Here is a 13,115-nt window from a genome sequence, read left to right on the forward strand (position 1 = left end):
TTCCTACCTATTCTGTTGGAGATCATTTTGAATTTTAGCCCATCCTCTTAAGGTGTTTGCAATCCTCCTCTGTTTAATATGCACTCTCTCATCCAGCTCATTAATAAAATTACTTAAGAGCTCCAACCTCACCACAATATTGCTGAATACCTCTTTTCAGTCTGATGTCATCAGAGCTATTATTACCCTTTGAATATATATTTTAATCGTATGTACACCATCATACAGTTTATTTCTTGTAGTTACCTTTCTCAAACTCTGTTATGAGTATATCAAAGTCCTTTCTGAAATTCCAGTGTTACATCAACTGTTCCCATCAACCCCACCAGACTCCTCTTGCTTCCAGTTGTCCTTCCACAAAGCTTTAACAAAAATTCATTTAAACAAATTCTGTTCAAAAGAAAACCCACACCTGGTCACAACCATATAGACAGTTTTACTTCATAGCATCATTTCACAGCAACTCTGACATTATGTAATGCTTTTCAATTAAGCAGAAGATTATATATTCCTATTTCCATCTCTCTCCCTGGTGGTTTTGAGCAAGCTTTTCGCTCTAGCATCTTCAGACACTTGTTTGGCACAACTGTGTTATTTTTCCAGATGAGAGAGAACAGCATGATCATAAAGAGTAAATTATTTTCAGGAAGATCAGCACTTCAAGTCACAACAAGGCTTTGCTAATTGTATTTAATTGAAAGTTCCATGGCAAGACATATGCATAAAGTTTTCAGATTTATAACACGGAAACTGAAGTTATTAAACATTTACCAGTGAGACAGCCCGATGGACGGGCTGATGGGATGGAAAGCCAGCCGCCTCTAGTTCACAAGATTAAAAAATATCCAGCTCAAGATAATTTACAAAAGTCATTACTAAACACTTTCAGCTGACTTGTCCATCCTCTCTTCCAATTACTGTGTAAGCTTCCAGAATAAGGCTGAAAAAAGGAGAGAAAGTTTCAACCAGTTCACTTGCTTCCTATTCCATCTCCTCAGGTTCTTAAGGCAACGCAACTTATATCAATTAAGCTCTTCATAAATCCTTTGCCACAGGGTGACAAAAGATTTGAACACATTTAGTATGGATTTATAGTTCATCCTGTGCCAGGGTCTCATAGTAGGTAACTACTCTGGGGAGTAAATTCAACATTAAACTTGCCCAGCATGTTAGGAGGCCTCTTGTCCAGCCTGGATCCAAAGGAAGAGTAGAAGTCAATATATCTAGAGCCAGCTTGGTTGCATGGATTTGCCAGACTGTCCAACTACTGCCAGTTTTTCCCTATCAGGATGAATTCCATTAGCTTTCATCCTTCTCAAGGTTAAAGACACATGACGTAGGCAGTAGGAGCAAAAGACTGAGTGTTTTGTTAACTTTATGGGACCAGAGACTAGGCTTCATCATTCTAGCAGAAGCAGAGGCTTGGGTCTCTGAATTTACTGTTCATATAAATCATTTGAGATTAACTAGGGAGGCACCATAAGCAAATATTTACCCACAAGACATTCCATAAAATAGTTGGTATTTTGGACTTTACATTCTTTTAGAATTGTGTATTAGACAACATGGGTTGGGTTCTGATTCAGTTAGAGGCTATCAACTAGGCTATCAACAGCTACTATTCATGATGGCTATATATTACGTCCATTATCAAAGACAGCATACCTCTGTATATCAGTTGCTATACACCAGTTGCAGGAGGGTGCTATTGAATTCATGTTCTTCTTGAACAGAGCTTCCCACAGGCAGCTGGTTGGCTACTAAGTGAGCAAAATGCTGGACTGGATAGGCCTTTGGACTGGCTCTTCTTATGTTCTTAAATGAATTGCACTTAGTCATCATTGAAAGCAATGGTACTGAAGCCATGACTAAATGTTGATACTGATTTCAAATTTGTACCATCTCTCTCCTATTTCCCAAATTCATGAGTAAATTCACAACACAAGGCAGTAGTGGGGAAAGGAGGCTTATTTAAAACCATGTGCCATCCTGAGGTTATGTAGATACTCCATCAAGACAGCAGTGCTACCCAATTAAAGGTGCAATCCTATGCATATTTAGACAGAAAAGAAGTCCTACAACTCCAAGCATCAGAAGTTGTAGGACCTTTTCTGTCTAAATATGCATAGGATTGCACGTTAAATGTACCACATCCCCTTAGATTGCTGCCATTGGTTCATGACTGCTTATCAGTGAGATTTCTCCACTTATTTTGTGGCTAGTTATCATTAGTGGCCATATCTGACGCCTCTGATATTTGGGGAAGATGCCCTTCCCCAAACATGTATTGAAAAATTAGCCCCATTTCTAAGCAAATACAGAATTTTCTTGAAAAAAAGACTTCAGCAACAAGGGATCACGCAGTAGTGTAGCTATCTGGGTGAACATGTTAACAGCTTTTATTTCATCAATAGCCAACAACTTTTCATCTACTACTCACCAGTTCCCAAATTTAAAACTAAAATGTAAATAAATAGCAATAATAAATATCATACGTTACTTTCAGAGGCTTAAAAACTTCATTCAAATAAATGCACTACCATTTTGTAAAAGCACATTTATATACTCAAAGAGGGCCCTTGGGTTGCCTGTTATTTTACCAACAAGACTTTCCAGTATATGCCTCAACTGGAAACTTGTATCACTTCCAGCAACTTCATGGCATCACTAGCCAGTTATGCTCAGCCCAGAAAACCCACCTCAGTAATTATAATGAAGAACAAAATTCTCAAAACAAAATATTTGTACTGCAAGATTAGAGTTTTGCTTTGATTTTACAAATTAAGGCCCCATTTTACAATCTAATCTATTTAGAGACGACCATTAGGGCAACAAGTCCCCCTGAAACCAATGCAGTGATTTACAAACACAGTCTCATTATTGCAGCTTGGATTGCAGGGTTGAGACCAATGTAGGAAACTGTTAAGCATTCTTCCCTGTTCCAGAAGGAGTTTGACAGTGACAACATTTTGGCTTATTTTCTTGCTTCTATTTCTCCCTGCAATTCCTGTTTCCACAGTCTCCCCAAATAGGAGTTTTGCTCATAAGTTAGAGGAGAGACTAAAATAGTCAGGGTACAAGTGGCTTCTGTTCAGAGGATTCTGGGTTGTCCATTGCATTGCAATGCCTGATTCCAGTGCACGTTGTGGGATCAAAATAGTCTTCCTCAAGGCAAGTGGGCATCCACACCACACTGTGTTCTGGTATTTACACCAAGCGCTCCCTTCTCCCCACCAGCAAAAGGATCTCCATCAGGCACAAGAGCAGAGAGCACTCCACAATGAGCATTAAGACATAACTCCAAAAACAGGATTGTGACGGCAAATACTAGGACCATATTCCTCATAGTCTTTCTTGGTGTGACAGACTTCGAAGAACTCTGGCTGAGAAAAAATGAAGGCGAGAAGCTGCATATGAATAAGTACACGAACCAAGATGATGGCAAAGCCACTTAAGAGTACGAACTTGTGTAGCACAGTCACCTCCACAACACACGCTGCTCAGAAGGCAGAAAAGAATGTGCACCAGCAGGAGCCAGATAGGCTACTCTGGCACAGATTTTTACATTATCCCATTTGGAAACATCGGCAATAATATCCATTAAACTCCCACTGCACAGTGTTGTGTTTACACACAGAAGATCCAGGCCTAAGGCACTTCACCAGCTTAATTTAAAAAAGCAAGATACAGATATATTTAAGGTATTACACACCACAAGCAATTTGGAGAGGGAATAGAAATCTAAATAAAGTAGTACACAAAGCCTGAAGAATCCAAAAGTTAACAGGCTCCATCCCACCCACAGTACATGTCATGCCATTCAGAATACGTATCTGGAGTGCAATCTGCTCAACTCCTCTTCTATAATAAGCATCGCTATGACTTCATAATTCAGCAAAGAGCCTTTCTGGAAAAGAGTTCCCATTTTTCTATCCATATGCAATTGGCTTAGCATGGGCATAGATATTACTGGTGTGGTTGCTCTTTAGCATTGTTGTATTCCACATGTGTGTGAACAAAAAGAGAAAACACACACACGTACGCATTCTATGGCTTATCCTCATCTTCCATACACACACACCACCATTTGTTGACCTCTACTACATCTGCTGCTAAGGCAAACAACCAGGAAGAAACAATTAGAAACAGAGGGATCACACTACATTGACCCCAGCAAACTCCACATGCAGAATGCATCTGTGTATTATCCTTCTCTCACCTTCTTGCATAATATATGGACGTGTAAAAAGTGCAAAATAAGAACAATTCCTGTACTGTGAATGGCTAGCCAAGGCCTGGGGTTGGAGAAGGTGGTAGAAGCAAAGAGACTTGGCTTTATAAGCAATAGTGGCTGGTTGCGTCAACTTCAGACCCCCAAAGAAGAAGTCATGGCTATCCTTTAACTCATGCCATCACAGCCTGTGACCCATATTACAAAAAATATGTTCTAAACTGAGGCTGATCAAATCATACTAACTTTGAATTAATTGCAAAATTTTGCTAGGGGGAGGAAGTATGAATGTATAATTTCAGATCTGGTCCAAGAAAGAGAAGGAGCCTGTGTGTTATTCATGCAAAATTAAAGCATGCCCAGCAATGGGAAAAAAACACTGAGCTAAAGCTAATCTGCAGTGGAGATTGATATAAGAGAATCCCATCTCTCTGCACAGCACTGGAGCAGAGGATGTCATCCAGTACAGCTATTCTACAACAAAGTGGTTACATAAGAGACATACTGTTGAGGCAAGCATGGATCCTCCAAACCAGACTGCATGGCGCTGCATGTGATGACTTATCACTTGAACTTCAACAGGTTTGGGCTGTAAAGGAAACACAACCTCCAATTCAGTATTATTATCAAAACACTGTACAGCCTTGATTATCCAGGCCTGCTCACTGGTAGGAACAGAAATTGTGCCTTGACCCTATGTTTCAAGCAATTGCTATGAGAGGAGAGGAGAGGAGAGGAGAGGAGAGGGGAAAAAAGAGAAGAGAGAAGAGAGAAGAGAGAAGAAAAAGGAGTCTGACTACCTAACCGTGCAGGACTGCAGAGGCTGGTACAGATTCCTTTATCAGTGGAGGCTGGTGGCTCCGGTAACAGTGGGGCAGGGGATCTGCTCTGGGTTTCAGTCAGAACCAGTCAGAACCCTAAGGGAACTACCCAAGGTGTTTCATGCCTTGGATAGCTCCTTCAGAGTTCTGACTGGTTCTGACCGCAATGCGATTCACTGCCCCTCTGACATCGGAGCCACCAGCCTCCACTGCCTTATCGGGCAGCTCTTCACACAGATTATTGCATCTCTTTGCCCAGCTCCAAGACTGGGGGTCTCCCTCTGAGTCCCACACCCTGCTGCAAGGAAGGGGCATAACTGCACATGCCAGATCTGAACATCTCAAAACACATTCTGAACTCCTTCCATGTCCCATGTTCTTCTGTTCTCCTTCTAGAATCACGTCATTGCCGCCTGCAGTTCACAGGAATGGATAAGGGACAGCCCATGTATCCCTGCTTATATCATTTCCACATTAACAACAGTGGAGGTCCTTTTGGTCTAAAAGTTTCACAACCGTACCTCCAACTACTGAAGAGGTACAGTTTAGTTATAAAGCAGCATGTCTCTTAGGCAGAAACTTCAAAAGCCACTCTCCATATGCTGGAACTCCTTTGGATTGGGGGAAATCAAAAGACAGTCAGATACAGTGGTCATCTCATCACACCCTCATGTATCGAAGTCATTTAACCTTTGCCACAGCATCTCAGGACTGAACTTTGCCTTGAATGGGTGCTTTTAGTACACTAGTAAAAATGTCATCTGATTTACAGGCCTTGTTAATAGCTACACGTGCATTTGCTTTGCTCATTCAGGCATTTAATAGGTAGTAAAGCCGTTTACCTTTATCCGACGACCACTGAGCTCTTCGCTGATCTTCAGTCGAGCATCTACTACTCTTTTCAAGTCTCTCTGTAGTCGGCGTCCAAAATCCCTGAACATAGTGGATCCTCCTGAAAGAACCACATTCTACAGGGCAAAGAAAGAACAATTTTTGCCTTTCAGGCTATATGACCTGGAAATGACACTGGGAACATGAAAAATTAAGTATATGGGGATTTTCTATGGGAATACTTGGAGGAAGGCAGGATACAAATGTGGTACATCATGTCTCACTCGGCCATATGGCCAAAGGGTCATGCTCGTGGCCCATCCTGTGTCCATGACTGGACAACCAGTTTACTAACCTGACAGCTATAAAGTGCTATAACTTCACTGTATGCTCAAGGCTGATTTGGGCTTGTGTAAACCTGCCCTCAGCCTTGACACAACATGCAGACAGATCATTTCACTCAAGACTTTGAAAACCAATTGGAGAACTGTTTAAAGAAAAGGAATGCAGTCAAAAAGTGCTGAGATAGTGCTCTCTCTTATACACACACACAACCAAACTAGATGCGACATCATTCACACAACTAGCAATTATGTGATTTTTAAAAAAGTAAATAGCAGGCACAGGGAGGCTGATCTGGATTTGAGACCATGAAGAAGGAAGGGGCTTTAACCCTTTGCTCTTTCCACTGTTCAAATCTGGATCAAGGGGGGATGCACCAGGCAACAATTAAAGCTTTTTCTCCAGATAGGGATGGGAAACAAATACCCCATGAGCTGGATATGGGCCCCCAGGCCTTTTTTGCAGCCGCCACTCACCCTTGCCACTGTGCTACCAAATTTGCCACCAATAGCAGCAGGTGTGTATGTGTGTGTGTGTGTATGTGTTGAGAGAGGGGGGGGATCTGGAATTAGTGTGGCAAAGCCCTCCCACCAAGGGCAGTGTATGTGCAGCATTCCCATAGAAAATTCCTGAATCCTGTCAGGTCTTCCCATGCTATTTACTTTTTAAAAATAAAATATACATGCAATTGCTAATTGCATAAATGGTGCCATGTCCACTTTGGCACACACAGAGAGAACCTATGTGTGCATTGGTTTTTAATATATCAATTCCCACAACTAAAAACAAACCACTTCTTAAAACTAAGGATCGGGACCTTTGCGTCAACACTTCTTACTGCAACTCTTCCCAAAGAGAAAGTGTTCCCATAGTTTCTTCATTCAACCAGAAGCCATCATTTTCCAAGAGGGACCTTCCTGTTTCAAAAGTCTAAAAGGTTCTTTCACCCTCTTATTGGAATGGCAGCAAATTCAAATATGTTTTATTTTGTTTAATGTTAGAAGGCCACATCTTGTCCGGAGGTGGTCATTCAACAGTATCCAGCTTGGATGTGTCAAACAAAACATAATCTCTAGAATTAATCCTAGTACTGTCCCCCAACATGCAAGAAAATCTTGTGGCCACTAAGAAAGCAATCCAATGGTCCCTGGGCGAGTGTCCCAGGGACCATAGGATGGCTTGGGAAACCCCTCCGAGGTCGGAAACAGTGCTCTGATCTTGCAAGGAGGAATCAGAGATCCGACCCCTGCCCCTCACAGCTGGCACAGAAAGAACCTTGCTGGCTGCTTCTTCGAGGTTGGTGAACTGACCTCGGAGGAGGAAAGGGGGCGTTCCAGTGGGCAGGGAGAGGAGGAGACCACAGAAGCCAGGATATGAGTTATCCTGAGCTTCCTCAAGCCTCCTTCCCTCCCCTTTCCAAAGCGACATAGCTAGAAAAGCAACAGCGTTTTGGAGCCCATCTAGCGAAAATACAGGAGATCAGAAGACAGGGAGGTTGCCTCTGCTGCTCCTCCTTCCCTGCTGGATTCAGCCCAGCAGGGCATAGGAGTCTTGGAAGCTCCCGGGTTTGGGGGTTTCCAGGTGGCGAGGGTTCAGTCCACAGGAGTGCACCTTAGTATATGGTTGGAAAGAAGACACAGCTGACAATTACTGGGGAGAAACCAAATAGTGTTTGTCAAAGTGCATTAAATGAGCTGGTTCTCAGGTACCACTAAGCCAAGATTTAGTGTTATGTGCACAAGCTCTCAGACCCATGCACTCCCCCCTCGACTCATGCTGAGTTTAGTTTCTCTTGTTATGCACAAATCAGGAACTATGGTATAAAACAAAACACTACCGGGGTAGGCAACCTGGAACCAATAGCTAGGAATTGACCAATAGCCAGGAATTATCAGAGTTGTAGTCCAGAACATCTGGAGGGCACCAGGTTGCCTACCCCTCTAGTTAACTGTTAAACAAGCTAACAACAAACTCTGGATCGTTTTGCTGGCTTCTTTAACAAATTAGAGTTTGTTCTAAACCACAATTCCTGATTCGTATGTAAGGACAAGCTAGGAATTGGGGAGACTGACACTAAACTCAGCAAGTTATGGGAGGAGGAAATATGGGAGGTGAAGAGTATGAGCCTGAGGCTTTGCTCAGCCTCACAGAGGCTTGTGCACATAACACTAAATCCTGGTTTACCATTACGTGCCAGCCGAATGCAGCCAATATCTGCTAGTAAGAATTACTATGCAGTATCATGTATTCAATCACACTTGTTCCTTAGAGAAGCTGAGCAAGTGACTAGCGCTTAAGCCAAGATTACTGCAGTCCACACTTGGCTGAACACTCAGTGCAGCCATGTCTGGGTCCCCAACAAGGTGTTAGTAGTAGTGTTATTCAAAAATCTGTATGTAAACATAGCCATTGAGATGAGGAAAATAGTGCAGCTGCAACACAAGTCCTACAGAGCATCAGTAGAAGTGTCTTCAGAAGCAAGAGCAGAAATCCAGCAGTCCGGGAGCCATTCATATGTCCATTTCCAGGCACAAGTTATCTACACTGCAGCAGATTTTGGCACTTTGAACCACACTTGTGAATGTTCACAACACATCACATCATCCAGCACATCATTCAGCATCCTCCCACCCCAGGATCTGCACATTGCAATCTAGACATGCCTCACAGCATTCATAAAACCAGTTCAACACACCAACATGTACCAAAAGAGTATACTTTGGGCTCCAAAATACCGCTTGCTGTATTTGATAATGGATAATATGACAAGTGGTACTATATATCTATTATACTAAGTTCCCACCTAAGGACTGCGTGGTCATGCTAAGATCACTGAGATACCCCTCAACATCTCAATCAAGATCAGGAACTAAATAAAGGGACCTTCTCTACGGATTGGAGAAATCTCCAAACAAGAGGAAAGTATAGCACAACCTCTGGGACATTAAGCAAATAAGATGCTGAATCTTTGCATACCTGATGGAGAATTTATGGGTAGAGATATTGCAGATAATATGACGGGGTATGCTCTTATGTTTTATATCTGAAATAGTTTAAAGAATCATGCTACAAAAGAGAAAACCTAAAACATCATTGACAGAATGCTGTAGGAAGGCTTGGATGGTTACAGTCCTGTGCAAATCCATCACATTAATTAAGCTGTGATCTGGCAGGTTTAATATATAGCTTTTTTGTTAAGAAACAAAATCAATGTACTAGAGTAAGGAACATTTATAGGAGATCATGCGCACTTAGGTTTTTTCAATGCTATAAAGTGTCTTTTGTAACATACAGTGCAAAGAGGTTTATTGTTTGCATTCTTCATGTATTATAGTTTCTTTTCGTATTCATAATCCTTAAAACAAATAGGGGAAGGAGGATATCAGTCTCCCATATGCCTGTCTCCCATAGCAACAGCCTATATTTTCTTCAAGGGATTCCAAATTTGAGTCAAAAGTTACAGTATGTTAACAGAGTGAACAAAAAAGTGCAGTATGTTTATGAAGCCTCAGAATATCTCCACAGTGCTCCAAAGTTGCTGCATTATGACTGTCTCAATGGTGAGAGTCTGTTTGCATCCAAGGCTGCATAATTCCCCGCTTCTCTCCTTGGACTGCTTTCAAATCAACAAAAGACACTGAACCAACCTGTCTTCATTCCAGTGTCTTGCATATGGAGTCTACATCCTGCTGAGGTTTTAGCTATGCTGCATAAGAACATTCAAGATGTTCTCAAGCATCTTATCTAACATGAGTGCCATACTAACCCAAAATAAGGGCCAAAAGGGAAACTTTTGAAAAAGCCACCCGTTATAGTCAGAAGAATACCAACATTTAATTATTAGACACTCCAGCTAGGTATGTCATGATGATCAGACAGTGCCACCTATCTATCATGCCTGGTTTTTAAGCCACCACTTTGAACAGGCTTAATAGTCTTGAAGGCATTTTTTGCCATCAATCTTCAACATTTAGGACTTGTATTTTTATCCAAAATATATATTTCCTCCAAAAGAAAAAGCCTGATGTCCAGCAAGTCCTTTAAAGTGATGAAATCTTATACCCTAATCCTAAACAGTTGGAAAGTGGAGGGAGCAATCCTATGGCTGCTAGTCAGCAGCTAGACGGCCATAGGATATGTGGGTTTCCGGGAACCGACCTTCCCCCCCTTCCTCACTGCCTTGCAGGCAGCACGGAATAACCCCGTGCTCTATGCTCAGAAGAGGAGCACGGAGCGGCCAAAATGGGGCATGCCAGGCGGCATTCCAGGGCGGGGAAGGCGGAAATGCAGGTATGACACATCCTATGTGTCGTCCGGCAGCCTCCTCCCTCGCTCTGCCATCCCGTGGCTAGACAGATGAAATCAGCTGTCTAGCCACAAATGCAGGGCAGGAGAAGTGTGGACAGAACGATCCCCTCCATGCTTCTCCTGCCCTGCATTGGATAGGCGGTCGCCTCCAAGTTCGGAGGCAGCCACCTATCTCCATAGGATTGTGCCCTAAGTGATGTAGATCTCGGTGAGTAACTCTAGTGAGCATGCTCAGGACTGCAGCCTATGCTCTGCTAATGGAGCAACAGTTTAACATACTTTTATCCCAGCTTTCCAACCATGAGGGCCCTCAATGCACCAATCAGTCTTAAAACACAACATATACCTTAATGATATACATCACCATTACAAATAAAACACCAATCAACAAAATCGAAAGAAAGAAGCAACAAAACCAGAAAATCCCTTATAAGAGGACCAGTCAGTTGTTGCCCAGGGCAAGAAACAGCATCTTGAGTGGGTGTCTGAAGGTAGGGAGGAAAGTGACCAGATATTCTGGGATAAAGAATTCCACAAAGCAGGTATCACCACTGAGAAGGCTGCATCCCACATACTCCACCTTCTGTACCTCAACTAGCGGAGGGATACAGAGCAGGATTTTATTTACTTATTTATTGAATATATTTAATACCCCACCCTTTAGGGTGTCAGCTCCCACAGGGTGGCTTACGATAACTAATACCAATTAAAATACAATTGACTAAGGTGGATTTTGTGCAAATAGTTAGTTTAGCCTTCTTGGAATTGCCAGGTAGGCTACTAAGAAATTGCTAAGTCACTTCCTCAAAGCAATATAAGATGTCTTGTTATGAAATAGCAAGCCAACTGAAAATGGTTCATAAGACATGAGTAAGAATTTGAGAACTAAATAAGTAAAATGTAATGATCAAATAAATAAATAAATAAATAAATAACAATAAAAGGAGCTGATTGCATTGAGGGAACACACAAATCAGGTTCACAATGAATTCTGTATAATGTATTTGAACTTATATGCACAAAGGAGTCTAGTTAACATCTATGTTGAGTCCTTTCATTCAGGATCAGTTATTTGAGTTAACAATGAGCTATAAAACTCTAATGATAAAGGTAAGAGGTTTAACTTAAGTTTTTTGGATGACCAATCTATCATTCAGGTTCAAACGTTTGCTTAGAGTTCTGCTTATGGTATTAAAAGTTGATGTATACTCATATTGTGATTACAAGACCATAATGAACTTTGAACTAAGACATGTCATGAAGCTTTTATTATGCAATCGACCTGCCTCTTTCACAGAATTTTATGGGGTGCCAAGATCTCATAGCCTTCCACTTGTAACCGTCCCATGTTTTCTCAGCGTTTCTTCCATTTATTTTTCTTTCCACAAAAAAATATGTTAAGGAGGAAAAGGCAGAATGACAGAATAGCAGCACAATGTCTTTTGATTGGTAGCACTAGGAGTCATCTGTCTGGAAGCACCCTAATTAAATGTGTGTCATATGTCTAAACTGGTCAAATATTTAGCAACAAAGGAATAGGTTAAGGCTATGAGCCTAATTTATAGGACAGCTAATGGATTATTATAATATGAGGTAATGTACACAAGGAAATATAAATTTGCTCTTAAGTTAGAGAATATTCGCTCATAAGATCATGCCTGTGTACCTGCCAGGTGGAACAACTTAAACAAAGCCGGGTATGAGCTGGTACTTAGATGTAGTCTCTCCTGCTATACTATCAAGTTCTTGAATCTTAAACATTTATTTTTGCTAAAGAACAATTATATTTCAACTCAGGGAACAAATAATTTTGATATGTATATTTTGATATGTTTATTGGACAGGACGTGTGTATAAGAAGGTAAAATGGATTCTAACATTTTCCTTTTACTAGTCCTTGTTAGTACAAAACCAAAATTAAACCCACCTTAAACCATTTTTTCTGTAACAGTGTATTCACTTGTTATAGTTAATGGGCAGCCTAAGGTTTCCTAAACACTGGAATTATACATTGATAACATCCAGCAAAGCCAAAATTCATAGCATAACTATCCCAGACAGCTCTCATAATGAGGGATATAAGTACGGTATATTTTTAATGACATCAGTCATCAGCCTTAGTACTTCACCACTAACAGTGAAATCATACAGCTCCTCAGATGGTGTCTGAGGAGCCATAGGATATGACGGACTTCCTCCCCCCGAGGCCATAGACAGAGCTATGACCTCAGAGAATCCAAGTGGGGATCTGCCCAACTGCCCCCTCCCAACCACTGTTGCAACCTTCTGAGGTTGCAACAGCCACCTCGGAAGAGGTCAGGGAGGGAGAAAATGGGGCGTGATGGTGGGCGGGGAGAGGAGAGAACAGACATGGATCCACTACATCCACAAGCCTCTTGGCTTTCATTCCCACCCCTGGAAAGGTAGGCAAGCTAGACAGGCTGAAAGGCCCATATAGGTAAAAACTGCACAGAGAATGAATGGGGAATGAAAATGCCTCTGTCGCTCCTAACCCACTGCGTTGCAAGACAGATGGAGCACTCCTCTGTCCGCAGAGCATTAATCCCATAGGATTGTGTCCT

The 13,115-nt window shown here is 41.8% G+C and overlaps 1 protein-coding gene across 3 annotated transcripts in view; it reads right to left on the reverse strand.

Moving 5' to 3' along the window:
• Positions 1 to 679: 679 nt before the first annotated feature.
• ACTR3B (actin related protein 3B) overlaps positions 680 to 13,115 on the reverse strand; it is a 47,118-nt gene continuing 34,682 nt past the window's right edge. Inside the window, exons 10-12 of one of the 3 annotated variants that reach the window (XM_084859334.1) lie at positions 5,895 to 6,020; positions 4,737 to 4,820; positions 680 to 3,383 (exon numbers count right to left, since the gene is read on the reverse strand). In XM_084859334.1, coding sequence (XP_084715460.1) covers positions 3,288 to 3,383; positions 4,737 to 4,820; positions 5,895 to 6,020 — 306 coding nt within the window. In that variant the 3' untranslated portion in view covers positions 680 to 3,287. The remainder of the gene's footprint in view (positions 3,384 to 4,736; positions 4,821 to 5,894; positions 6,021 to 13,115) is intronic. The other 2 variants (XM_084859332.1, XM_084859333.1) reach the window with 2 other exon arrangements.

The sequence above is a fragment of the Heloderma suspectum genome, chromosome 5, assembly GCF_057233095.1.
Source record: "Heloderma suspectum isolate Gila_16-S chromosome 5, 16-S_ref, whole genome shotgun sequence".
Classification (NCBI taxonomy): domain Eukaryota; kingdom Metazoa; phylum Chordata; class Lepidosauria; order Squamata; family Helodermatidae; genus Heloderma; species Heloderma suspectum.